Source organism: Sorex araneus, chromosome 2, assembly GCF_027595985.1.
Source record: "Sorex araneus isolate mSorAra2 chromosome 2, mSorAra2.pri, whole genome shotgun sequence".
Taxonomy (NCBI): Eukaryota; Metazoa; Chordata; class Mammalia; order Eulipotyphla; family Soricidae; genus Sorex; species Sorex araneus.
The window spans coordinates 237,365,714-237,393,580 of record NC_073303.1 but is presented as its reverse complement, the minus strand read 5'-3'; the positions used below and the strand labels follow the sequence as shown (position 1 = coordinate 237,393,580).

The window sequence follows — 27,867 nt, the reverse complement described above, 5'->3', positions numbered from 1 at the left end:
TTAATTAATACACTTTATTATTGCACTCATACACAGAATAAGTAGGTATATTTACACATAGATATATGGATAGATGATGGATGGATGGATGGATGGATGGATGGATGGATGGATGGATGGATGGATGGATAGATGAATGGATGGATGGATGAGTGTGAGGATGAGTGGAAGGAGGATAGGTGCATGGATGGATGGATAGATGGATGGATGGATTTGTGGAAGTGTGGATGGATGCATGGGTGAATGGATGGATTCGTGGATGTTTGGGCAGATGCATGGATGGATGCATGGATAGATGGATGGGCGGATGGATGCTGGATAGTAAGATGTATGAATGAATGTGTGGATGGATGGGTAGATAAATAATTGTATGAATGTATGTATGAGTAAATGGATGAGTTACAGATAGATATCTCAATCCCTCCCTCTTCTTCTTTCTATCCCCTCAATCTTCCTCACTCATCCTATCCATGACCCTTCTTTTACCCTCTTTATACAACCCTTTTCATTATGGTGAGCTCCAAAGGACCTGCTTGGACCCTCACTATAGTTTCTCCATCTCAGCTTCCTGACTTGTATCACTGAATCAGCAGTGAGTGAAGTCTCATTACTACACCCACTCCCTGAGGGGTCTGGCTTCTTGGTCAATGACTTGGGGCAGCAATCAAAGATTCCAGGCACCCTTTTAACCTTCAAGGGATGACCGAGGTACATAATCTAAGCCTGTTGGGGCCGGAGCAATAGAACAGCAGATAGGGCACTTTCTTTGTACACAGCAGACCCAGGTTCTATCCCCAGCATCCCAAAAGGTCCCTCAAGCACCACCAGGAATGATTCCTGAGTGCAGAACCAGGAGTAACACCTGAGCATCCCTACATGTGCATCCCAAAACAGAATCTAAACCTGTAAGGTCAAAGGCATGCACAACAATGGGTGGGGGTACAGGGAAAATGGCAGAGAGGAAATGCAAAAGTTCAGCCTCATGTGTTTGTAGAAGCCTCACCCCTGCCCTCAGCTCAAGAAAGGGGAAATCAAGGGATACACAAGACTGAAGGACCCTTGGAAACACCCCTTGTCCACTCACTGGGCATCCCCATGTGTCTCCTGCATGCCAAACCCACCCGGGGCTCATGAATGCCTTCTCAGTGACATCCCATCTTCTTTTCTTTTTTTTTTTTTTGGTTTTTGGGTCACACCTGGCGATGCACGGGGGTTACTCCTGGCTCTTCACTCAGGAATTACCCCTGGCAGTGCTCAGGGGACCATATGGGATGCTGGGATTAGAACCTGGGTCGGCCGCGTGCAAGGCAAACACCCTACCCACTGTGCTATCGCTCCAGCCCCCCATCTTATTTTCTTTATTTTCTTTTCTTTTATTTATTTATTTATTTATTTTTAGTCACTGTGAAAACAGTTACAGGGCTTTCAGGATCAAGTCTAAGTCATACAATGATCAAACACCCCTCTCTTCCCCAGTGTACATGTTCCACCACCAAGAACCCCAGCATACCCCCCTCCCACTTCCCCTCTTCCTTTGTGGCAGATGATTTTCACTTTACTCTTTCCTTACTTTGATTACATTCAATTTTTTACAGAAAACTCACTACCATTATTTGGAGTTTTTCCCCCAACAGTCAGACCTGTCAGAATGGCATCATTAGATCATATGTTTTCTATTGTTGATAACAAGGAGCATATGATGTTGCATGGTCGCAAAAGCGGCCGCCCAGTTTTGGGATTCTGGTATTAAGTCCAGAGGTATTTCTGCCAGCGGCCGCTGCATTCTGAGATTGGTTTGTGTGCCTCTGGGATCATGGCTGTCCAGGAGCAGAGGAGCTGCTCATGGTCTCATTTGAGCAGGAAGCAGGGCCAGTTCTGCGCCCCCCCATCTCGAGATTCCCCATGCGTCCCATCACTGAAGCTCCTACCTCTCTGTCCAATTGGCTCTGAACAGTGGTGGTCACCATGCAAAGGGGAAAAGGCCGAGGGACAAAAGCCCTTCCCCTCCCAGGGCTGCATGGGGCCATAGCTTAGTTCACAGTCCAGGAGTATATCTGCCAGCAGCCACTGCCTGTTCCCAGATTGTTTTCTGTGCCTCTGGGATAATGGCTGCTCAGGGGTGGCGGAGCCATTCCTAAGCGGTTTGTTTGTTTGTTTGTTTGTTTGTTTGTTTTGTATATGAGGAAAGGTCCTGTGGCCACTTATGCAGCCGCGCAGTTTGGAGAGATATCCCAGACCCACATACCAGAACCATGTTAGTAGAAGCTCAGTGTTGCCGGGACTCCATCTGGAGAAGGCGGGTTGGCTGCACCTTCTCTGTCTGGCATCCCAATGTTGTTGGCCCAGTCTGGGGTCCAAAGCATTCTCCAGCTTGTGGTGCCTGCCGGCCCAGATTCTTCACTACTAGTGCGGCAAGATGGCGCCGAGGGCAGGTTGAGGGTGTGATTTCCGGCGGCAGGGGCGGGCTAGAAGCTGGGCTGGCATCTCCCTGTTCCAGTGCCCCCACGCAGTTTGGAGAGATTGTCCCAGTCCCACATATTAGAGCCATGTTAGTAGAAGCTCAGTGTTGCCAGGACTCCATCTGGAGAAGGCACCCTCTTATTTTCTTGCCCCATTAATTCCATCCCCATGACACTGCCCAGTTTTCACTGGTCTCTCTTGGGACCTCGCTGCCCCTCACCCTTTCTCTGAAATAATGCACCAGTCCTCCAAAACTGATGGAAAGTCTGAGTGTGAACACTAGTGATGCCCCACATGGAGGCCCTAGCCCCCAGCAGCCACTGTGAATCGGCCTGCAGCTTCCCCTTCCCCACTTCCCCTGCTCTACCCCACAGTCATTGCCAAAACCTCACCACCAAACTAAAACCAATAACCGAGGGTAGCAGAGATGCAGAGGGTCCGTCCACCTCCCCAGAAATAAGGTCAACAAGATGGTGTTATTCATGGTGTTAGTCACTGCTCCTTGGGGGTTCACCCCAAACAGCACCCAGTTGTGCTCAGGGACTACTCCCAACAAGAAGGGAAAAAAGAAAAGAAAAGGAAGGAAGGAAGGAAGGAAGGAAGGAAGGAAGGAAGGAAGGAAGGAAGGAAGGAAGGAAGAAAGAAAGAAAGAAAGAAAGAAAGAAAGAAAGAAAGAAAGAAAGAAAGAAAGAAAGAAAGAAAGAAAGAAAGAAAGAAAGGAAGGAAGGAAGGAAGAAAGGAAGAAAGAAAGAAGAGAGAGAAATAGAAAGAAGGTCCCTGTGTTACAGAGGAGGAACCTACAGCTAAGTTTTGGGGCTTCCCTGAGTGGCAACGATCTCTGCCATCTGGTCCCCCTTAGAGTGACCCCAGTTCATGCTGGCAAATGCATTTGCCCTTAGAAAGCAAGAAGCCACCTGCGGCTGTTCTTCCCTGAAAAGGAAATGGATCAACAAAAACGGACACAGTTTCTCTTAGCTGCACCATGAGATAAGAAATGTTTTCTGGCACTAAATAAATGATGGTTGGAGGGATCGCTCAGGATAGTAGATGCACGTTGAAAGTAGACTATGGACCAAATATGATGGCTGCTTGTTACCTGTATTGCAAACCATAACACCCAAAAGGACAGAGCAAGAGGGACTGTGCCTGCCACAGAGGCAGGAGTTGAGAAGGGGCGGGGGTGGGGGGAGGGATGCTCGGAACATTGGGGGTGGAGAATGAGAACTGGTGGAAGGATGGGTACTTGAACATCATTTGAAACACAATCATGAAAGTCTGTAAGTCTGTAAATGTATCTCACGTTGATTTATTAAAATTTAAAAATAAATTAAATAAATAAAATAATAAAATTTTTTAAAGTAGAGAGAAAGAAGGAAATTGTCTGGCTGTAGAGGCAGGGGGTGGAATTGGGTGGGGGTGGCAGGAGGGATACAGGGGACTTTGGTGGTGGGAAATGCACACTGGTGGAGGGATGGGTGCTCAATCATTGTATGCTTGAAACTCAATCATGAAATCTTTGTAACTGTATCTCATAGTGATTCAATAAATATATATATGTGGGGTGGGCGGTGGGGGAATGTGTGTTAAAAAAAGAAAAAAGAGAAACATGTCCTGGAAATAAATCCTTTGTTTTCAAGAAGCCAGTCTTTCTTTCTTTTTTTTTTCTTTTTGGGTCACACCTGGTGATGCACAGGGATTACTCCTGGCTATGCACTCAGGAATTACCCCTGGTGGTGCTCAGGGACCATATAGGATACTGGGACTCAAACCCGGGTCGGCTGTGTGCAAGACAAACACCCTACCCACTATGCTATTAATCCAGCCCCAAGAACCAGTTTTGACCCTGTTCTTCATTATGTTCCATTGCTTTTTGCTCTCTCTCTGTCTCTCTCTGTCTCTCTCTCTCTGTCTCTCTCTGTCTCTCTCTGTCTCTCTCTCTCGCTCGCTCGCAGTGCCCAGGCTCAAACCCAGGTCCTTGGGGGTCTCACACAAGCCAGGCAATTGCACCACCCCAGACCACCACCTCAGGTGCCTTCTGGACCACGTATCTGTGTTGAAAACTTGGCTCTTTTCATTTCTTGTGGAGCAGAATCCTGAGTCTGCAAGAATCTCTTCTCTCTTTCTCTCTCCCTCCCTCTACCAGTTTCTGCAGGGGCGGCTGGCTGAGCTCCAGGCCAGTTCCCCGAATCTTTGGAGTGGTTCCCCCCCGCCCTCAGCAGAGGCAGATGCAGCAGACTGAGGAAGTGTTCCCCTAACCCCTTCCTTGAGCAATGCAAAAGTCGAACCAGCTGCAGAGAATGTGGAAGTGAACGCGTTTTGAGGTGCAATTAATTAACAGATCATTGGATTCATTCTTCGGCTCCCTCCCTGCTTCTGGGAGTCCAGGGCAATGCAGCCAGGCTGAGAGGAGGAAGTACAGTTCCTGGTAGCTAGAAAAGAAAGCAAACTGGGACTCCAGGCCTCAGTCCTGGTTAGAGGAGAAGGTTCTAGAAGGCAAGAGTCCGCCGAGAAATGGGGGATCTACTCTGTGGGCTTACGGGATGGTCTTTTCTAGAACACAATGGGGTTTCATGGCATTTAGGGTTTGGGTTTTTGTTTGGGGGGGCTACACTCAGCGGTATGCAGGGATGACTCTTGGCTCTGTGTTCAGAAGTCATTCCTGGTGGGCTCAGGGCGGGGATCCTATGGGGTGCCAGGGGTCCAGCTGTTAAGCCCGGGTCTAGGGGTTCCCAAGCGGCGAGATGGACAGACACACTAACTCAATAATGCAAAAGCAGTAGGTCTTGTATTCAGTATACTGGGGTCAAATATCTCACCCACACAATGTTCTCTTGATAGCAACCTCGACTTCAGGCAGCAAGCAGTTTATATAGGGTTTGATTACTTAAGCAGTACATGCCTTATTGTTTCAGAAAGAAATCTTACTTAGCTACCAAACAAAGGTGTTTTGGCAAGTGTCTAGGGTAACAGTGGTCAGGCAATAGTTCCACAATAGTTTCCAGTAATATTTTGTGGTTACATGTGCTATTCATTCTTTTAGGGTTAACAAAAGACAATCTCTGGGGCATTTTGACTGGGGGCATAGTGATGGATGGAGCCCACTTGCTGGGCCCAGGAACTTTCCCAGGTGGGTTCAGGTTGGCTCGTTACGCATTGTTTCACTGCTGGGAAACCGACAACGTTTCAGTTCCAGGAACTGAAGCTGAGGCCTAGCTGATGTTGCTGATTTCTGCCGCCTGTCATGGCGTCAGTTTCGCCCTTACACAACTCAGGTCAACTGCATGCAACACAAATGCACTCTGAGCTGTGCTATTGTAAGGGTGTGACCCAAAAACAAAAGGAAATGAGAGAGAGAAGAGAGAGAGAGAGAGAGAGAGAGAGAGAGAGAGAGAGAGAGAGAGAGAGAGAGAGAGAGAACACTTCTGGAGTTTTAGAGACAGTCCAGCAGAGAAGACACTTGTCTTGCACCCGACTGACCCCAATTCCATCCCCTAGAGCCCCATAGGGTACCCCTCAGCACTGCTAGGAGTGATTCATCAGTGCAGGAGCCAGGAGTAACACCTGAGCATCGCTGGGTGTGGCCCCAAAACAAAACAAAACAAAAAGTAGAGTGAAGAGGTATGGGAGAGATAATAAAGCAGTGAAGATACTTGTCTGCACACCTCTGACCCGGGTTCGATCCCCGAACTACATAGGGATCCCCAAGACCTGCCAGGAGTTAGCCCTGAGGTGGCCAAAAAGAAATAAAGCAGCAGCAAAGTCAAAAGCACCAGGAATCCTTTCTGGTAACCTGACCTGGGCTTATTTAGAGAAGTTTGTGATCAACGAGCGCGCACACAAGCACACTTTCCCCTCTACTACTGGGAATCATGTATAGGCAGGTTATTACCACTGGCGTACACCAGGGGGCAGCCTTGGCTTTAATTTGGGGCTCTATGGGAGAATGCGTGTGTGTGTATGTGTGTGTGTGTGTGCGCGCGCGCGCGCGTGCGTGCGTGATATTTATTAATGTCCCTGTTTGACGGGAAGTTTTCACTGTGGATTTTATAGTGAAGGTTCCTGTCCATTTCAGGGACATCCCCACCACCTCCACCACCCCTAGTACTGAAATGCTTTGTACATATCTTGGTCTGCAAGCAAACATGGTCTGTGCATACGGGTATATGCACACCCATGCAATTGCCTGTTAAGAGAGTAGGTATTTTTACTTCGTTTTTTTTTTTTTGTGTGTGTGTGTGTGTGTGTGTGTGTGTGTGTGTTGGGGTCACACCCGGCAGTACTCAGGGCTGACTCCTGGCTCAGGGATCACTCCTAGGGCCCTGTGGAGTGCTGGGGATCAAACCCGAGTGTGCCGCGTGCAAGGCAAGCCCCTTACTCCCTTAAGAGACTCTAAACCTAATTTCCTGAACCTGCCCCTCCTGGCTGTTTGGGTTTTTTTAAAAAAAAAAAAAAACGTGAGAAAACCAGCTGTGAGAGCTGACAACAAATCAGAAATGGACAGTAGGGGAAAGCACATGACTTCAATTCTGTGGGAACCAATTTCCAGCTCCTGGACTCACGCTTTCCTTGAAAACGGAGACTGCCGATCTATTAGTATGTGCTACTGGAGCAAGTAGATCTGATCCCAAGGAATCTCCTTACAAGCAGAAGAAACGTGGATGCAGACAGAAACACGGGATGGGCAGGACATATTTTTGTTTTATTTTATTTATTTTGCCACACTCGGCGACGTTCAGGGCTGACTCCTGGCTTCTGCACTCAGGAATCACTTCTGGCGGTGCTCAGGGGGGTGGGGGTACCCTATGGAGTGCCAGGGATCTAACCTGGGTTGACCGCAGGCAAGACAAGCGCCCTCTCCACTGTCCTATCGCTCGGGCCCTGTGAGGGACTTAAGTCCTGGAATTCTATTGCTGTAAACCAAGAATGAACAGAACCTAAAGCGCCTCCAGGAACGGATCTTTTCCTAGAAGCCACAGAGACAAAGATGGGGCAAATACAGAACTTCCACATGTGTGCACATATCTTCAGGCATACTCATGAACTCTTATACTTATCTGTGTGCCTATATTCCTGCACATATGTGCATATTTGCACATATGCTTTCCTGCACGTGTGTGCATATCTATAAGCATGCATTTGTGCACACGTATGCATTTTTTGCAAGTATGCCTTCCTGCACATGTGTGCTTATTTTCACATAAACATTCATGCACATGTCTGTATATTTGCACGTATGCTTTCCTGCATATGTGCGCATATTTACAAGCATGCATTTCTGCACCTGTATTTGCATGCATGCATGCATGCATGCACGTCTGGAATATCTATAATGAATATAGGCATGCATGTACCTTTTCTAATTATTTTTTATTTGATCAGGGAGAAGATGCCAAAAAGTGGAATCACTCGAGACCCTTTTTTTTTTCTTAAATAAATTCCAGCTCATTGCCCAAGTACCACCTTACATTTTTCCTCCTTCAGGAAGTCTGCCTGAGAGGCCCTCACCTAATCCAAGACCTGGTAAACTTCTCTCCCCATTCCCAAGGCCTCCTTGATTCCCTCGTTGTGGAACATAGTATGATGCTAGAGCAGCCCAGTGAAGTTTTAGGTACTTGAGGGCTGGGTGGCCACACCTGGCGGTGCTCAGGGCTGACTCCTGGCTCTGCACTCAAGGATCACTTCTGGAAGTGCTCAGAGCAACCCTATGGGATGACAGAGATCGAACCCTGGTCAGCTGTATGCAAGGCAAACGCCCTTCCCGCGGTACTCTCTCCAGCCCCACCCCAGGTTTTTTTTTTTTTCTTTTTGGGTCACACCCAGCGATGCTCAGGGGTTACTCCTGGCTTTGCACTCAGGAATTACTCCTGGCAGTGCTTGGGGGACCATATGGGATGCCGGGGATCGAACCCGGGTCGGCCTCGTGCAAGGCAAACGCCCTACCCGCTGTGCTATCGCTCCGGCCCCCCACCCCAGTTTTATTTCAAGCACAGAGCCAGGAGCTAAGGCTGGAAGGTGTGGGGGATCAGTGCGTGAGTGTGGAGTAGGGCACCCGGGAGCCCCACTCGGTCCCCTGAATGACACCCATCTCTCTCCATCCATCATTTTATTAAAAGCAGTTGCCCTGAGTTCCCCTCTCTGGAGAGAACCCAGAGGAAATGGGTGTGTTATAAATTAACCCCGGCAGGGGGCACTGTTCCGGGAGGCCGCGCCATCCGTGCTGGCCGCTCTGCTCCTCCGGGCCCGTCGCTGCGCGGCCTGATCTGAGTCTCCGTGTCTTGGTCTATCCGCCGATGCTCAGCAGTACTCGGAATAATCCTCCTCCACGTAGTTGGCGGGGAACCAGCCGATCTGGGCAGACACGGGGTCAGGAGGTCCTCTATGTAGCCCCCCTCCACGTTCTCTCCCACCCCAGGCCGTGGCACTTACCCCCCGAAAGTAGATCCCCATCCCTCAGCTACACACACAGCTGGGCAGCCGACCCCCATTCTGACCCCCTGTCATCTGTTCAGCAGGAACTTCCTGACAAGCTTCCCCAAAACCCACAAATGTTCCTTAGCGCCCCTTCCCATCTCTATGATCGTTCCATGACATTTGCCAGTGCCTAATGAATGGTGTATGTCGTTATGGATGAGCGGGCTGGCTGGCTGTTACACACACACACACACACACACACACACACACACACACACACACACACACACACACACACACGACATGAGATACCTGGAATCTTACTTGCCACCAAGTTCCGAGAGACTATCCCAGTTTTGGTACATGGTAGATACTTGAAGTGTTTGTTGGATTAATGGATGGATGAGTGGGTGGATGGGTGGTGGATGGATGGGTGGGTGGGTGGGTGGGTGGGTGGGTGGATGGGTAGGTGGGTGGGTGAATGGATGGGTGGGTAGATAAGTAGGTGGATAGATGGGCGGATGAATCGTGAGTGAATGGGTGGGTAGATGGGTAGGTGGGAAGATGGATGGATGGATGGATGGATGGATGGATGGATGGATGGATGGATGGATGGATGGGTGGATGGGTGGGTGATAGATGGATAGATGGGATGCTAGGAGGATGGCTGAATGAATGGGGTGGTGGATTGGTGGATAAAGAGAGATCAACAGACATGTAATGGTAGATATTCATAATCTATGAACAGATACATAGAATGATGAAGGAAAGATGCATGTATAGAACAAATAAAGGAAGAAAGCGACATGAGATTAATGATGGGTGAAAGGAAGAACGGATGGATCTGTGGTGAGATACAAACCTTTCACAGTCAAGATGGATGAATAATGGAGGAAAGGAGGGAGGGAGGGAGGAAGAAAGGAAGAATCCTAGTAAGATTCAACACACAGGCACACAGCACACATTTATACAGCTATTGCACACATGCCCACACAGGCATGCACACACTGACACACACATACACACACACACACAAGACCGCCAAATGCCCTCCCTGCGCGGCTCACCCGCCCGTAGATCTCGCCGCGCCACCAGCCTTGCTGGCCCTTCTTGTTCAGGATCTTGATGATGTCGCCCTCCTTAAGGGACAGCTCTGTCCGGTCCCTGGCGCAGAAGTCGTAGCGAGCTTTGGCAGTGCCGAAGTACTTGGTGCTGCCCGCGGCTGGAGGGGAGGAGTAGAGATGGGGGGATGTCCAGCTCCGCCCCCACACTCAACCCGCATGCGACACCCACTCCGTGCTAAGGCCGGAGGAGAGGCCTGAGCGTTGAGGGGCACCGCGCGCGCCTGCGTTCCTCGCATCTTTGTCTCTCTTTTCCTTTCCTTGTATCTCTTCCCCCTCTTCCCTTCCCTTTCCCGGTTAGCAGGGCTGGTGGCCAGGACCCCCGGCCCCACCTGGCGGCCTGCTGATGGCTCTCCTCTCAGGCTCCTTGAACGGGAACTGCAGGGACGTATCCAGGGACTTGAAACAATCCTTCAGCGAGTTCTGCTGGTAAAACTCCACCAGCTCCTGAGAGGAGAATGAAAGGTGGGTGCGGGCGGACGCCATGGCAGGGGGTCCTGTCCCCCTGGGAGGGATGGAGCACAGCTGGATGGAGCCTCATGCAGGAGGGGATTTGGAGCTCCGGAAAATGATCCCAGCGTTGCCCTGTTGTTTACACCCGGAGCACTCAGGATCACTGTTGTTTCATTTGTGGTGGAGTCACACCCAGCCCACCCTCGACGATGCTCAGCGCTGACTCCTGGCTCTGCGCTCAGGAATCACACCTGATGGGGCTGGGGGAACCCTCTGGCATGCTGGGGATTGAACCTGAGTCAGACATGTGCAAGGCAGACGCCTTAACTCTCTTATTTCTCTCCGGCCGTTTGTTGTTTTCTTTGGTTTTGGAAATGTGACCGACAGAAGCTTCCATGCTATGTCAGACTTATGGTAAAAGGTTGGTGCGGAGATGGAGCGATAGGACAGTGGGGAAAGCAATTTTCCTGGCAAACAGCTGACCTGGGTTTGATCCTTGGCACCGCAGATGGTCCCCCAAGCCCTGCCAGGAATGATTCCTCAGTGCAGAGCCAGGAGTCAGCCCTGAGCATCACCAGATGTGGCCCCAAAAACCAACAAAAGAGGGGCCAGAGTGATAGTCCAGTGGGGAAAGTGCTTGCCTTGCACATGGCTGACCTGGGTTTGATCCCCGGCATCCCATAGGGTGACCCAAGCACCGCCAGCAGTGACTCCTGAGCACAGAGCCAGGAGGAACCCCTGAGTATCGCCAGGTATAACCCAAAATACAAAAACAAAAAGAAAAAGGATGCTCTCGGCTATAGGCTGGAGGCTGTGATTGGGGGTGATCAGGTGGAGGCAGCAGTGGTCATCACTGCTAGTCACAAGGAGGGTGGACTTAAGGCCACTGCTTCATGGTGCCCATGGGAGGACTTGGTATGGACACAGAGTGGCCAGATCCCATGGCATTGCCTCAGGGCAGGTGCTGTCAGAGGTTCAACAAGGGGAGCTGTGGGCCTTACCATGAGCCCCCGGAATGCCTTCTTGTCCGTGATCCGATACAGTCCTTCTGCGGTCATGATTTTAATGTGTTTGACCTCCACGTTATATCTGAAAGCAGAGAGGGAGAGAGTGGGTGAAGGGAGAGAAAGAGGGGGGTACGGAGAGGGAGAGAGAGGGAGAGGGGACGAGAGAGAGGGAGAGAGGGGGAGAGAGAGAGAAAAGGAGGGAGAGAGGGAGAGAGAGAAGGAGGGAGAGAGGGAGAGAAAGGGAGTGAAAGAGGGAGAGAGAGGGAGAGACAGAGAGAGAAAGGGAGAGGGAGAGAAAGAGGGAGGGAGAGAGAGGTAAGGAGAGGGAGAGAGATAAACAGAAAGAGGGAGAGATAGGGGAGGAAGAGAGAGGGAGAGAGACAGAGAGATGGGAGGGAGGGAGGGAGGGAGGGAGGGAGGGAGGGAGGGAGGGAGGGAGGGAGAGAAGGAGGGAGGGAGGGAGAGAAGGAGGGAGAGAGAGGGAGAGAAAGGGAGTGAAAGAGGGAGAGAGAGGGAAGGAGAGGGAGAGAGATAAACAGAAAGAGGGAGAGATAGGGGAGAAGAGAGAGGGAGAGAGACAGAGATGGGAGGGAGGGAGGGGGGGAGAGAGAGAGAGAGAGAGAGAGAGAGAGAGCCACTGGGAGATAAGGCTGCAGGTTCAGGCCCATCACCAGCCACTCCCCATGTCCCCATGCCAGGCTCCCCTCCCAACCATGGAGCAAATTTGGCTGCCTGAAGGAGAAAACAGTCAACAGACAAACACGATCCCTCCTCTGAGCTGTGCCCTCTCTAATCCTCCTGAATTCTTCCCCTGTCCATTAGGAAACATTTCCCTAATCCACAAGGCTGGTGAGAAGCCATCCAAGATCTTGGCAAGAAAGCAGCATTGGGACCAAGCCATAGGACAGTGGGGCGGGTGCTGGCCAACCCAGATTCGATCCCCAGCACCCTAGAGGGTATCTGAGGCCCCATTGGGAGTAATTTCTGATGCAGAGCAAGGAGTCAGCCCTGAATATCACTTTGGGTGTGGCCCAAACACACACACAGAGAAATTAAAATATAACAGACAGGACTAGCTCTACACTTCCACCCTTCCACCAGTTGGTAGGGCCATAGAATCAAAAGGCTGTGACAGAAAAATCCTAATTCTACCAATATGGCAGCCCACAGAACAGGAGAAAAAAATTATGGATGAAATGCTCGTTCCCACTAGGATGGCAACCCACAGAGCAGAAAGGGCCTGGGAAGAAGCAGATGAACTTCTTTTTTTATTGCTTTTGGTTTGTCACACCAGTGATGCTCAGGGGGTACTCCTGGCTCTGTACTCAGGAATTACTCCTGGTGGTGCTCGGGGAACCCTATGGGGTGCTGTAGATGGACCCTGGGTTGGCCATGTGCAAGGCAAGTGCCCTACCCAGGTCTCCCCACTGTGCTACGGCTCCAACCCCAGAAGCCGACGGGGTTCTGCTCTTTATGGAGAAAAAAACACAAAACACTTCTGCTCTGAAAAGTCCTTAGACTTGCAGCCCCCCAAAAATCATACTGCTGAGCTCTCCAAAAGCACATAAAGCCACCCCCCAGCAGCTAAAAATAAAGATGCAACTCAACACTGAAGCATCAATACGAATCGCTACCCTAGGAGTTGGCTGCGCTTGGTCAGCAAAAAGTGCTTAGTCCACAGGGCACTGCCAAGAGCACCCCCAGAGCACAGAGATGAGAGTCATCACTGAGCTCCATTGTGTCCCTGGGAAAACATTTTATCTAAAAAAAAAAAACTCACATCCAGAGAGACCTGGGTAGGGCACTTGCCTTGCACATGGCCAACCCAGGATCCATCTACAGCACCCCATAGGGTCCCCCAAGCACCACCAGGAGTAATTCCTGAGTACAAAGCCAGGAGTACCCCCTGAGCATCACTGGGTGTGACCCAAAATACAAACAAAAAAAGAAGACTCTGGGGCCAAAGAGATAGTACAGCAGGCAAGATGCTTGCTCTGTACTTCAGCTGACCTGAGTTTGATCCCCGGCATCCCATATGGTTCCCCGAGCACCACCAGGAGTAATTCCTGAGTGCAGAGCCAGGAGTACCCCCTAAGCACTGATGAATGTGCCCCCCCAAAAAAAGAGAGAGTTGAGAGAACTCTACCCATTAGCAGAGTGAGGAAGATAAGAAAATGTGTGGAGAGGCTAAAGTGATAGCACAGCGGATAAAGCATTTGCCTTGCATGTGGCCGACCTGGGTTCGATTCCCAGCATCCCATAGGGTCCCCTGAGCACCGCCAGGGGTAATTCCTGAGTGCATGAGCCAGGAGTGACCCCTGTGCATCATTGAGTGTGACCCAAAAAGGCAAAACAAAAAGAAAAGAAAGAAAATGTGTGGAAATGCCACATGTCAAACTTCACAGGGACCAAGACAGACACGATGTATCCAAGTAATGCAAGGACCAGGAGACAGATGTTCTAGGATTGCTACTTTGCCTAATTATCTTCTCCCTCACACAGGAACTCTCTGTGAGAGATAGTGAAGCAATCACCTCACCCCAAACCAAGACTGGCAAAATCTGGGAGGTCGGAGGGAGGTGAACCCTGTCAAAATCACTTTTTTCTTTCAAGGAGGATATTCTTTGTTTAGTTTTCCCCTCCCAAATGGATGGCTCCCTTTCTAGAAACTATCCGACACCCCTAAAATGATCAGAAAGAAGATCCACAGTCTAAGTAAGATCTGCCCTGCCCCACAGACACACATAAACTTTTTTCCCACTCTCTGATGTCCATTGAATTCCTTTTCAGTCCACAGAAAGTTGGGGGAAGATTAGCTTCCCTCCTACACACATCAACAAACTCACATTTTGGGGTTCGGTGCTCACAAGGCTTGAGGTTTAGATGTGTGAGTGATAGTACAGCAGGCAAAAGCTTGCCTTGAGGTTTAGGGGTACAGCAGGTGAAAGCTTGCTTTGCACACAGCTGACCCGTTTTGGTTGCCGGTTCCCCATAGGGTCCCCGTAGTTTGCCAGGAGTGATCCCCCAAGTGCCAAGAGTCAGCCCTGAGCACAGCTGGGTGTGGAAAAAAACACCAAAGTTTTGGGATTTACACCCCAACTCTCCAAGGCTTCCCCACCAATTCAGCCACCTGTATAATCTGGGAAACTAAGGAATTCAACTTCACTACTTGGATTACCTGAGAAAGAAACGAGCCCGTTGCAACAGGAGCAAATGCAACATCTACCCGGGAGGCGGGGTGGAGGGGGCCCTAGCCATCAGATCACACAGGGAAAGTCCCACTTCAGGTCACAGGACCCACTTGCAAAACCAAAGCAGAAGTGAGGAGTCATGAGTGAGAGACAGAACACAGAGAGACCCAGGATCCACATCTGCGAGGCTGCGCAAGTCAGACTTTGTGTGGACCGCCTTGTCTTCAGCATCCTCGTGGGCCCGAGTTTCTTTTGGATATTCATTCATCAGGTTCAAAGAAATAAGGAAGATACATCACTAATCATCAGAGAGATGCAGATCAAAACAACCACGAGATACCACCTCACACCACAGAGACTAGCACACATCCAAAAGAACAAAAGCAACCGCTGTTGGAGAGGATGTGGGGAGAAAGGGACCCTTCTACACTGCTGGTGGGAATGCCAACTGGTTCAGCCCTTCTGGAAAACAATATGGACGACTCTCAAAAAATTAGAGGTTGAGCTCCCATTTGACCCAGCAATACCACTGCTGGGAATATATCCCAGAGAGGCAAAAAAGTATAATCGAAACAACATCTGCACATGTATGTTCATCGCAGCACTATTTACAATAGCCAGAATCTGGAAAAAACCCGAATGCCCTAGAACGGATGACTGGCTGAGGAAACTTTGGTACATCTATACAATGGAATACTATGCAGCTGTCAGAAAAAGGAGGTCACGAATTTTGTATTTAAGTGGATGGGCATGAAAAGTTTCATGCTGAGTGAAATGAGTCAGAAAGAGAGAGACAGACATAGAAAGATTGCACTCATCTAGGGTATATAGAATAACAGAGTGGGAGACTAACACCCAAGAATTGTAGAAATAAGTACTAGGAGGTTGACTCCATGGCTTGGAGGCTGGCCTCACATTCTGGGGAAAGGGCAACTCAGAGAAGGGATCACCAACTATAATGTAGTCGAAGGCCATATGGGGGAAGGGAGTTGCGGGCTGAATGAGGGCTAGAGACTGAGCACAGTGGCCACTCAACACCTTTATTGCAAACCACAACAGCTAATTAGAGAGAGAGAACAGAAGGGAATGCCCTGCCACAGTGGCAGGGTGGGGTGGGGGGAGATGGGATTGGGGAGGGTGGGAGGGATGCTGGGTTTACTGGTGGTGAAGAATGGGCACTGGTGAAGGGATGGGTTCCCGAACTTTGTATGAGGGAAGCATAAGCACAAAAGTGTATAAATCTGTAAATGTGCCCTCAGGGTGATTCACGAATTAAAAATAAATAAATTAATTAAAAAAAAAAAAGAAATAAGGAAGATGCAAATCCACAAAGGGCCTGCAGGGGGCGCTCTAAAATTTAACCGTTCCCTCCTATATGTTCCATCCCTTCTCTCTTGGCACCTGCCATGCTCAGGTCTCAGGTGGGGATAGGAGGGAGGAATTACTTAATGCTGATGGCAAACTCGGCAGCATCCTTCACCCTCTGTCGCACTAAGAACGTCCCGTCGGAGCGGTTAGTGAGGATGCTTTCTGCCCCTGCGCGCTCCATGGGGCCAGCATACCTGCCAAAAGAGACACAGCAAAGGTCCACACAGATTCCTTGTCTGTGCCCCCCCCCCAAAAAATGAGGCCAACTACACTCCCAATCCCTGTGGGGTTTTGTTTTAAGTTGGCGAGTATCTAGGTCAAAGAGTCCTTAGACATTAATGCATGGATGGAGGGAGGGATGGAGGGAGAGAGGGATGGAGGAAGGCATGGATGAATAGAGGGATGGATGGGTGGAGAGGTGAATGGAGGGAGAGAGGAATAGAAGAATGGTGGAGGGAGGGGGGAGGGAGGGAGGAAGGGAGGGAGGAAGGGAGGGAGGGAGGAAGGGAGGGAGGGGAGGAGGGAGGGAGGGAGGGAGAGATGAAGGGATAGATGGGTGAATGGATGGATGGATGGGTGAATGGATGGATGGATGGGTGGATGGATGGATGGATGGATGGATGGATGGATGGATGGATGGATGGATGGATGGATCGGAGAGGGGGTGAGTGAATGGATGGATGATAGATGAGTACGTAGGTGGTTTGATGTGTTGGTAGATGACCAATTAGTGGAGGCATGGATGGGTGGGTGGATGGATGGAGTGCCAAGGTGGATCAGTGGATGGATGGATGATAAATGGGTGGGTCAATGGGTGGATGGATAGATGAGTGAATAGACTATAAAAGCTAGGAGGACTGAAGAATGAGTTCCTGATGGGTTTGGCGGTGCCTCCCATCCCAACTTGGATACCCAAAGAGAGCCCAAATTGGAAACAAGAAATTGGGTACTACTCACCAGAGGTAAACAGACAGGTCTTGAGGGGGGCCCTGGGAATACAAGCAAAGACCCAGACTTAGGGCAAAGAGTCTGAGTTACAGAGTTGGGGAAAGCTCTGTGCTCAAGGGGCCGAGCACAGGCTCTGCATGTGAGGGACCCAGGTTTGCTTCCTGGCACTGCAGGGCCCCCAAGCAACACCAGGAGTCACCCCCAAGCACAGAGCCAGAGTAACTCTGAGCAGGGCTGGGTGTGGTCCCAAAATTTGCTTTTTTTTCCTTTTTGGGTCACACCCGGCGATGTTCAGGGGTTACTCCTGGCTCTGCACTCAGGAATTACTCCTAGCAGTGCTCAGGGGGACTATATGGGATGCTGGGATTCGAACCCAGGTTGGCCACGTGCAAGGCAAATGCCCTATCCGCTGTGCTATCGCTCCAGCCCGGTCCCAAAATTTAAAAAAAAAATGAAAAACAAGTGGCCAGGCCGAGCAGAGGCCACGACCCCATCGAGGACCCCATCGAACTGGCCAGCCTTCGCCCCACCCCCTTCTTCAAATGAGGGACCTTCAGGCAGAGGCAGCTGGTGGCCAGGCTCAGAACCCAGCCCACCCCACTCAGGTGACTCATTGGACAGAACTTTTTCTTGGGGTGAGGAGCACACCCAGCACTACTCAGGGCTGACTCCCAGCTCTGCACTCAGGAATCACTCCTGGTGGTGCTCAGGGAACCCTGTGGGGTCCCGGGGATCAAACCCAGGTTGGCTGCATGCAAGGTCAGCACCTCCCCACTGTGCTATTGCTCCAGCCCTGGGTGGACAGAATCTTGAGCTTGGGGTGACCTTCCAGAATAGACAACCCTCTCCCTACCACCAGGAGCACCTCCCCAGGGCTGTCCCCACTCCCAGGACCACCTCCCCCACCCTCAACCCCTCCTGGACACTCACATGCACGAAGGGCTTGACCCTGTTGCAGGGAAACCAGCCAACGTCATTGGTAGCCGTGTTCCTGCCCTGGATGCAGAAAAGAAAGACAGGGGCAGGGCTGACGAGATGTGACTGTGTGCCCAAGTACATGTGTGCATGTGTGTGGCATGTGCGTGTGTGTGCGTGAATGTGCATGTGTAGCTGTGCAACAAGTATGTAGTGTGGTGTGTGTTCACACGTATACTGTGTGCACTTCACATGTGTGGTACATACCGCATAAATATTATTGTGTTCATATGTGCACACATGTGTGTATGTGAATTTGTGTATTGTGTGCACATATGTGCCCATGGTACATGGGTGCCTTGTACATGTGTGTACTTGTGTTGTGTATGCATGTATATGTGTGCACGCATGTTTGTGCACATGCCCATCTTTCTACCCAGTGGCGCTCTGCCTGTCCTTCTCTCTCCCTGTGGCCTAATTGGCCAGCAGGGTGTCAATCAATATGAATTTGCTGGGAAGATGAGCAGCCCCAGAGAGCAGGTCCTGGTCCCACCCGCATTGGTCTCTTTTTTGTCTTTGGATTTTGGGGCCACCTAACCCGGCAGTGCTCAGGGCTGACTCGTGGCTCTGCGCTCAGGGATCACTCCGGTAGGGCTTGGAGGACTGTGTGGGATGTCATGAGCAAACCCAGGTCAGCAGCATGCAAGGTGAGCGCCCTCCCCACTGTCCTATTGCTCATGTCTGTCCACTTGTGTTTGTCACTCAGGGACCCTATGGCCCTCTGGGGGCTTCCAGCACATTCCTGGTGGGGGAGCCAGGGAACAACCACTTCCATGGGGAGGGTCCAATATGAGACTTCTGGGAGCCCCGGAAACAAAGTTAGGAGGGGCACTTGGGAAGAGGATCCAGAAACGCTGGTCAACACCACCTCCTCGGGTCCCCCCAGATCTGCCTGACTCTTGCAAAAGTCTAATAGGGTCATGACCCCACTTCCGGAGGGGCCTGGGCCCAGGCGCCACCCATAGCGCTCTTGCTCTCTCTCTCTCTCTTGCACTCCTCTCTCTTTCTCTCTCCTTTCTCTTTCTCCTTCCTCTCAATCTTGCTCTCTCCCTTTCTCTTTATCTCTCTTTTTCTCTTTCTCCTTTCTCTCTCTCCCTCTTTCTAGCTCTCTCTTGCTCTCATGCTCTCTCTCTCTTCATCACTTCCATCACACACAGACACAGACACACACACACATACACAGACACATACACACACTCACACACACACACGCATTCACACACACACACAGAGCCTGTACCTCCCACCAGTTCTGTTCGGCCTCAGCTTTGGTGAGTTCCACGATGTCTCCAGGGTTGAGACGTAGGTAGGGCCCGAAAGCTCCGGGCGGCGGGGGCAGCCCGTAGTACTCAGCACACACCTCCATCTTGGGCAGGCCTGGGGGGCAGGGGGCGGGAAGAACAGTGTCAGGGGAACTTGGGGTTATGCACACTTGCACATCACCCCTCACTCACCAGGAAGGAGCTGATAAAAGACACAGGCAGACCCAAGAGGCAGTGGAAATGGGGCCACGGGCGCAGGACTCCGTGGGCTTTGCAGCCTGGATGGTTTCTACCCTCCAAATGCTAAATAAATTGGCCCGAACTGGAAGGAAGCCAGAGACCCAACTGCAGCCACACACGCTCTGAGCCCCAGAAAGATGTTTGGGTCCACGACAAACTGGACCCGAGAGACTAGTGTGATTCCACTTCATACGCTGTAGACCAGCACTTGTCCCAGGAACGGGTTCGTTTTGGGTTTTGTTTTGTTTTTTTTTTTTTGCTTTTTGGGTCACACCCGGCGATGCACAGGGGTCACTCCTGGCTCTGCACTAAGGAATTACCCCTGGCGGTACTCAGGGGACCATATGGAATGCTGGGAATCGAACCCGGGTCGGCCGCGTGCAAGGCAAGCGCCCTACCCGCTGTGCTATCACTCCAGCCCTTGGGGTTTTTTTTTGGGGGGGCCACACCCAGCGATGCTCAGGGGTTACTCCTGGCTCTGCACTCAGGAACCACTCCTGTTCACAGGCGCCTGGCAGCGGTGGCAACAGAGGACCTTGGAGGCTCTTGGAGGACCATATGGGGTGCCAGGGACTGAACCCGGGTCGACCGTGTATGCAAGGCAAATGCCCTATCCGCTGTACTATTCCTCCCGCCCCAAGTTCAGTTTTGAGTTTTAAGCCACAACCAAGTAATGTTCTCGGGGGTGCTGAGGGAACCGTGCAGGACCAGGATCGAACCCAGGATGCCTGTCTTACCTACGAAGCCTGCCCATGGAGCCCTCTCTGTGCCCCGTAATGATAATTTTTGTTTGTGTGCTTGTTTGTTTGTTTTGAGTGTCAGGGGATTGAACCCAGATCTTACGCATGCAAGGCACATACTCTGCCACGAAGTCACATCCCCAAGTCCCTCTTTTTTTATTATTATTTTTATTTATCTTTTAACTTTTTTTATTGAGAATCCTGGAGATCTGACCCTCTCTGACTAGGTACACCTGAGAAGGTGATTCTAATTTTCTCCTGCTTTGCACAGCGCTCCCCTGCTGACTTATCCAGGTTATTACTCTCCTTGTCCCATACAGCGCCCCCTGCTGACTTACCCAGTTTATTCCTCTCCTTGTCTTGCTGCCGGCGATGGTGGGCCTGAGGGGTGAGGGGTGCAGGGAAAGCAAGAAAGCAAAGATGACCACCCAAGTCCAGCTTCTTAGCCGGTCTCTGGGCCCTGAGGGTTGGGAGGCTCTCCCACATCCTTCCCTTCTTACTCCCCAGGACTTTCCATGCATAGAAAGGAGCCAGGAGGTCTTACCTTCTTCATGGTGCCTGAAAAATCTTTGGAAGAGAAAAGGCGATTGTCAGGATGAGGAATCCATCCCCCCACCCCACCCCGCCACTGTGCCGAACCAAGCACAGCGCCCACCTGCCTCCCTCCCTCCGGTACCTTGTCCATGACGGCCACACGGAGGGACCCTCCCCAAACACTCCTTGTGCGCAGGCGCCCGGCAGCGGTGGCAACGATAACCTTGATAAAAGGTGCCTCTGGGAGGTGGAGGAGAGAGAGGGAGGCTGGTGACGCTGGAGAGACACCGATCTCCCCCCACCCTGGACTCCCTCCAGCGTTCTCTTTGGGGTAGGAGAGAGTTGCGGAGCTTTCCCCCATCTCGCAATTCACCGGTGGCAGCAGGGACCCCGCTAAAGCTGCCTCAGCCCAAGATCCGTGTCCTCACCTGAGCAACATCTGGCAAGCTCTGCAGGACGTGGTTTCCTCAAAGGAGAACATCTGGAAGTCATGGCCATTGGCTGCAGCATTCTCGGGGTAGATGTTGGAGCTGGGGGTGGGGGGAGAGGGAGGAGAATGCCACGCCATGAAGCCCCAGGCATGCTGGGAACCTTGTGTGCCTCCAGCCTTCTGTTCTTTTTTTTTTTTTTGCTTTTTGGGTCACACCCAGTGATGCCAGGGATCGAATCTGGGTCAGCCGCGTGCAAGGCAAACACCCTCTCCGCTGTACTATCGCTCCGGCCCTCGTTTTGATTTTGTTTTCTTTGGGGGGCCACACCCAGCAGTGCTCAGGGCTGACTCCTGACTCTGCAGTCAGGGATCACTCCTGGCAATGCTCAGGGGACCCAATGTGGCATAGAGCATGAACAGAAGCTGGGTGAGTCCATGCCAGGCAAGCACCCTACCCACTGAGCTATCTCTCCGGCCCCCTTCTACTCCTTTTAATGGTTGAATGCGGGTCATCTGCATGGAGAAACCATCTTGGATGTCTCTATCCATCCGTTAATGGGTGTGTGGGTTACTAGCCCCCACCCCTCCCAGGCGCCGGCACCCACATGACCGGGCCATGGATGAACAGAAGGATGGAGAAGCAACGGGGATCTCACATGGCCATTTCGAACTGCTCCATCCACTTCTTCTTTAGTTCCCGGGTCTTGAAGAAGAGCTCATAACCCTGAATGCCTTGGTCCTCGATCAGGAAGAACATGTGGGTCCACTGCAGGGAGGGAGGGTTCAGACGGGAGGCGCCCCCACTTCTAGGGGCCGGCACAGGCACACTGTCCCCCACACACACTCAGCGCTGCAGGGCTGCCCAGGGCCACCCAAAACACATTGCAACCACACCCGCGCATTTATCCACACGAATGGCGGGCTCAGACAGGAGCCTTGCAAAGGTGGTGTGCCCTTGGGGTTCGTCTACCTGCATCAGGGCTCCCCCGCAATGCCTCACCTTCTTGTTGTCCCGCTCTCCAGAGGAGTCATCTCGAACCTGGAAGCTGTGAAGATTCACGAAGTCCTTGAGGTCATAAGAGTCCCCCCGGCGTTTACAGATGAGCAGAGCCTTGTCCAGCAGGAAGGCGTACCTGGAGGCAGTGGGATCAGGGCAGCTCTGAAACTTCCCAGCACCCCCCAGCAGCTCTCTATGGGGATCCACTCTGCCTTTCTGGCCCATCCTGGGGCCCACCTGTCCATCATCACCTCCGCCAATGACCAGAAACGCCCTATCACCTGTAGTTACACACACACATACATACATACATACATACATACATATGCGCATACACACAGAGCTAGAAATATGGCCCCGCCCCCTCCCTAGGTTTCACCCATCTGGGTTGGCTCTACCCAGCTGTGTATCAAAGAACCTGGCCCCACCCCTGCCGAGGCCCCACCCATCCGTGTTGGCTCTACCCCCTTTGGCTCCTAAGGACCTGCCCCTCCCCAGGCTCCACCCACCTGCCCATCTAAGCCCCGCCCATCCTTCCTGGCTCCGCCCGTTTTGTTGGCCCCACCCACCTGCCCACCTGAGCCCAGCCCAGCCCCGCTTCTGAGGAGACCCAGATCCATGCTGGCCCCTCCCACCTGTCCATCTTGGAGCGTCTCTCTGCTGAGATGATCTTGAGCTCCCCGTCGATTTTGGGACGCCCGTAGTTGGCCAGAGACTGGTCCTATACGGCAGACAGTGGGTCTGATACGGTGCCACTGAGAAGGAGCCCCCTCACGCCTGCTCCCCGGGGGTCCCCAGTTACACCTCCTCACCAGGTTCTCTATGGACAGCTGGAAGTTGGTAATCTGCCGCAGCGTCTCGTTGTCCCTCTTGACCTCATTCACACATTGCGCCAGGTCCTGGGGCAGAATCAGGGTGAGCTTGTACCCCCACCCCACCAACACATATGCAGGGCCCTGGCGGGGGGCGGGGGTAGCACCTAAGCAGTGGCTGGACAAGAAGCCAAAAGAGCATATCTGTAGCACGTCAGTCCTCAAAGGGGCCACTGTGAATACTCCTGACCCTGGCCCCTGAATAGAATGTGGGGCAGCACCCAGCTCTGCCCATGCCTGCGTGCGCCTGCTCACCCGCATGGCATCCAGCGCCAGCCGCAAGTTCTCCTTCTCCGTGGAGTCCTGCGTGTGTTTCACCAGCTCCTGCAGGGCACCGGGGACATTAGTCACCTGGGTTTGTCCCCCTTCTCTTGGAGGCTCCACCCTCCACATACTCCTCCTTCTTCCTCATTCTTCAGTTCTTGAAGACGGGCTGAATCTTAAGGACCCTGGCCAGCCCTGCCCCCAACTCCTAAACCACGCCCAGGCTGGGGCCACGCCCTTACCCCTTGAAACTATGCCCAAACTGGGGTCACACCCCACAGTAAAACCACGCCCAGATATTAGCCCCGCCTCCACTCCTGAAGTCATGCCCAGCCTGAGACCCCGCCCCTGGACCAGAAACCACTCCCAGACATTGGCCCCGCCTCCACTCCTGAAACCACATCTAGCTTGTGGCCCTGCCTCTCCCCACTCTTAAAACCACGCCCAGGCTGGGCCCCACTCCGTGAGCACCTGGAGCAAGAGGTGATACTTGAGCACTCGCTGCATAGGTACCATCAGCAGATCCCGAAGGGTGAACCGCCCGTTATTGGCCCTCTGGGAACATTCCTGGAAGAGGTGGGGGGGTGTCATTGAAAGAGAGGAGCTTGATGTCCTCTAGTTCCATCCATGTTGCTGCAAATTGCATGATTTCATTCTTTCTCGGAGCTGCATAGTATTCCACTGTGTATTTTCCATATTTTCCTTATTCGTTCATCCGCAGTTGGCCATTTGGGTTGTTTCCATATCTTAGCTATTGTACTAAGTGCAATAGTGTTGAGCACAGGTGTGCATAGACCCTTTCAAATTCCTATTTTTTGTGTTTTGGGAGGTAAGTGTCAAGAAGTGGTATTGGTCAGATGTGGGATTTAAAGACACACAGCAAAGTAGTAGCGAAGGTCCAGAGGCAACATAACGGGAGAACGGGAGATCCACACAATTGAGTTGATGAGGTGAGAGTTGGGTGGGGGGGTTTCAGTTCTTAGGAGACAGAGGTGGGTCTACTGGTAATGACTGTGGTGTTGGAATCATGTGGATGAGAAACCATTATTAATAGTACTGTGAACCACAAAATTGCAATTTTTTTAAATGTTTAAAGGAAAGGGAGAATAAAGGAGAGGATCTGGAGGGGGACTGGAAGGGATGGGGGAGAGGAGTTAAGGGGACAATCTGTGGGGTCCCTACTGCAGAGACCGGCAGGTCTGGACCTACAGCCCCCTGCAGGTGAGTCCTCCTCATGCTCCCCCTAGACAACGGTTATGAGGAAGGGGCCAGTCCCAGATCAAAGGCGCCAACTAGGATCTGGGTTTGCCTGCTCTCAGGGCTCGTGTGAAGCTGGGGCTCAGCCCAGATGTGGCGTGTCAGGGTTCGACACCCTCAGCCCTGCCCTGGGAAGGGATCCACACCTCCCTCCCCAGGTAGCCCGGGAAGGGGGTGTCAGCAGAAACAGGTCCCATCTCCAACCCACTCTCCTCCCCACTGCGCACCCCTCCAGGGACTGGTCAGCAGTAAAGAGGGAGTAACACCCCCCCAGGTGGATCCCAAACCTCACCTCCAGCTTCATCTGCACATCCTCCCGCGCTGTGGCCACCTGGTCCAAGTGTTTGCTGGCCGACTCCACCTGGCTACAGTAGCGGCCGTAGACAAGAAACCTGCAAGCAAGAGACAGGGGTTTTCTGGGTGTTTTTTGGGTGGCGGGGGACACCCATGTTCAGGGGTTACTCCTGGCTCTGCACTCAGGGATCCCTTCTGGCAGGGCTTGGGGAACCCTATGGGATGCCAGGGATCGAACTTGGGTTGGTGAATGCAAGGCAATCTCCCTCCCCACTGTCCCATCTCTCTGGTCCCAGAAATAGGGATATAGTAGCGGGCAGCAGGCTTAGCCTGGTGGACCACACACCACCCCCTTCCATATTCCAGGGGACCATAACATCAGCGCTTCCCCTGTAGGGTGGCTTTACTTCTTTTTATTCATTTGTTTGGGGGCCACACCTGGTGGTCCTCAGGGCTTACTCCCAGCTCTGTGCTCAGGAATCACTGCTGGCAGGATTGGGGGGACCCTATGGGATGCTGAGGATCGAATTCAAGTCAACTGCATTCAAGGCAAGCACCCTCTCCTCTGTAATATCATCTCTACAGCGCTCTGATAGTTTTACTTTTTATTGTCGGTTTTGTTTGGGGGCCACCACTGGTGGTGCTCAGGAATTACTTTTGGTTCTGTGCTCAGGGATCACTCCTAACAGTGCTCAGAGGGACCATACAGAGTGTCAGGGATTAAACCCGGGTCAGCTACATGCAAGACAAGTGTCCTGCCTGCTCGCCCATCTCTCTAACTCTATTAAGCGGCTTTAAATAAGATGATGCCAAGATACGCCTGGCGTCCTTTCTGTTCTGCATCCTTTCAATCAACTGACACTTAGCAAAGACCCAGGAGATGGCGCAGGGGGTAACACACAGTCTTGGCATGTGAGGACCTGGGTTCGATCCCCCGCACCACCAAATCAAAACGTTTGCATACACAAAACATGCCACGCCCCTATAGCAGACCAAGCGAAGCACCTGAAACGGGAGCACACGGACTCCGCGACCCGCAGGAGGTACATTTTTGCATCGCGCTAATTTGGTCCAGGCAGGAGTAGAAAGACAGAGAGGTGAAGTGATTTTCCTGGGTTCACACAGCTCACAAGAGGCAGAACGGGGGAAATAAAATAGCCATAAGTAGCCATTAGTTCACGAGCCAAGAGGAGGGTTAGAGGAGAAAAGAGCCAAGGGGGGGTGGTTGGGGACCTTCCATGCTTGGCCCCCATAGCGCTGGGCTGGCCAGCGAGGTCTCACCTCTCCTTATACTTGATGAAGACCTGGAAGAGGGTAGGAGCACCGGGGGTAGCCAGAGCCTCCTTCAGTTCCCTGACGAAGTAGGTGTGTACCCGCAGCAAATCCTGCTCAGGAGAAGAGCGTGGGCTGAAGCCGAAGCCTGAGGCTCAGAGGATGGAGGGGAAGAAGGGGACAGAGGGCTGTCCACCTGCACTTCTGTTTGTTTTGCTCTTGAGCCCCAACCAGCAGTGCTCAGAGGTTCCTCCTGGCTCTGTACTCAGGAATTACTCCTAGTGTGGCTCAGGGCACCCAATGGGATACCAGGGATCGAATCCAGGCCAGCTGCGTGCAAGGCAAATGCCCTCCCCACTGTCCTATCACTCCAAACCCTCAAGGCAGCATTCCCGGGCAGCTTAGAGAACTCCAGGATCGGGCAGCTTAGAGAACTCCAGGATCGAACCCTGGTTGGCTGCATGCAAAGCAAATGCCTTCTTTACTGTCTTAATGCACCAACCCCCACCTGCCCTTTTGGGTTCCCTCCGCCCCAAACATACACACACACACACACACACACACACACACACACACACACACACACACACACACCAGGTTGGATCAGCAGATTACCCCACCCTGCACGGCTGCGGGGGATTGGCTCACCTCAATGTTGATAAAGATGGTCTCGATGTCTTGAGGCTTAAGGAACCTTTGTAAGGGCTTGAGAAAGTGCTGGAGGGGGAGGAGGAGGGAGGGTAAGGTGGAAGCCCTTTACCCCTCTCCCTCCAACCTGGACCCAGATTGGTGGATACAGGAGACAGAAGGAAGCCCAGAGGAACTCCAGAGACAGTGTGAGCACCAGCAGGAGAAATAAAAGAGACTGATTCCACCCCCACCCACCCCCCCACACACACACCAGCAAGTACTGTAGGTGAGTGTGAGCTGAGTGTGAGGGCAACACCATGGATGTGTGTGATCCCGCTCAGACTAACAGCAGCAACAGAGCAGCAACAGAGGTATGAGAGTACAATGGGGAAGGCACTTGCCCTGGGGTTTAATCCCTGACATCCCATAGGATGCCCTGAGTCTGCCAGGAATGATCCCTGAGCTCAGAGCCGAGAATAAGCCCTGAGCACTGCTGGGCGTGGCCCAGGAAATAAAACAGTAAAAGAAGGGAAGGAGAGGAAGGATAGGAAGAAGGATAAATGATGCTATTCAGACACCTGGTGGAATATTACTCAGCCCTGAACAGGATGAAGAAACGTGCACACTCACTATAACCTGGATGGTCCTGAAAATATGCTCTGGGAGAGAATTCCAACACAAAAGGCCATTTATCATGCCATTCTCTTTCCTCTTTTTTTTTGCCACACCTGGTGGATGCTCAGGAGTTACTCCTAGCTGTGCTCTCAGGGATCACTCTTGGTGATGCTCAGGGAACCCTATGAGATACTGGGGGTCAAATCTGGGTCAGCCACATGCAAGGCAAACACTCTCCCTGTTTTTGTACTATTGCTCTGGCCCCATACAAATCTCTTTCTAGGAAAGTGCCAGAAGAAGTGATTTCCCCCCAGGCAGGTGTTAAGTCAAGCGGCTCCTTTGGCTGCAAAGAGCAAAGGTGCTGAAAAGAGAAAAGAGCGAAGTGGCTGTCTGGTTTCATTTCTCCGTGGACAAAGTCTGAAACCAGCTCTTTGCAAAGGGATGTGTCATCATTTTCTAGTCTAGAGAGCGATGAGTAATGTGGATTTACATTCTGCTTTGTTTTTCTTTTTTCAGGCCACACCCA

The 27,867-nt window shown here is 51.9% G+C and overlaps 1 protein-coding gene across 1 annotated transcript in view; it reads right to left on the bottom strand.

Annotated features, from left to right (window-relative positions):
* Window positions 1-8,435: 8,435 nt before the first annotated feature.
* The window catches only part of VAV1 (vav guanine nucleotide exchange factor 1), a 44,206-nt gene continuing 24,774 nt past the window's right edge, over window positions 8,436-27,867 (bottom strand). Inside the window, exons 7-27 of the mRNA XM_055127027.1 lie at window positions 26,745-26,813; window positions 26,106-26,209; window positions 24,823-24,922; window positions 23,745-23,840; window positions 23,265-23,333; window positions 22,950-23,036; window positions 22,773-22,858; window positions 22,141-22,273; window positions 21,797-21,906; window positions 21,139-21,240; window positions 20,853-20,950; window positions 20,721-20,743; window positions 20,515-20,557; window positions 19,175-19,311; window positions 17,890-17,955; window positions 16,969-17,000; window positions 16,089-16,205; window positions 11,447-11,534; window positions 10,325-10,439; window positions 9,939-10,093; window positions 8,436-8,808 (exon numbers count right to left, since the gene is read on the bottom strand). Of these exons, the coding sequence (XP_054983002.1) occupies window positions 8,755-8,808; window positions 9,939-10,093; window positions 10,325-10,439; window positions 11,447-11,534; window positions 16,089-16,205; window positions 16,969-17,000; window positions 17,890-17,955; window positions 19,175-19,311; window positions 20,515-20,557; window positions 20,721-20,743; window positions 20,853-20,950; window positions 21,139-21,240; window positions 21,797-21,906; window positions 22,141-22,273; window positions 22,773-22,858; window positions 22,950-23,036; window positions 23,265-23,333; window positions 23,745-23,840; window positions 24,823-24,922; window positions 26,106-26,209; window positions 26,745-26,813 (1,884 nt within the window). The 3' untranslated portion in view covers window positions 8,436-8,754. The remainder of the gene's footprint in view (window positions 8,809-9,938; window positions 10,094-10,324; window positions 10,440-11,446; window positions 11,535-16,088; window positions 16,206-16,968; window positions 17,001-17,889; window positions 17,956-19,174; window positions 19,312-20,514; window positions 20,558-20,720; window positions 20,744-20,852; window positions 20,951-21,138; window positions 21,241-21,796; window positions 21,907-22,140; window positions 22,274-22,772; window positions 22,859-22,949; window positions 23,037-23,264; window positions 23,334-23,744; window positions 23,841-24,822; window positions 24,923-26,105; window positions 26,210-26,744; window positions 26,814-27,867) is intronic.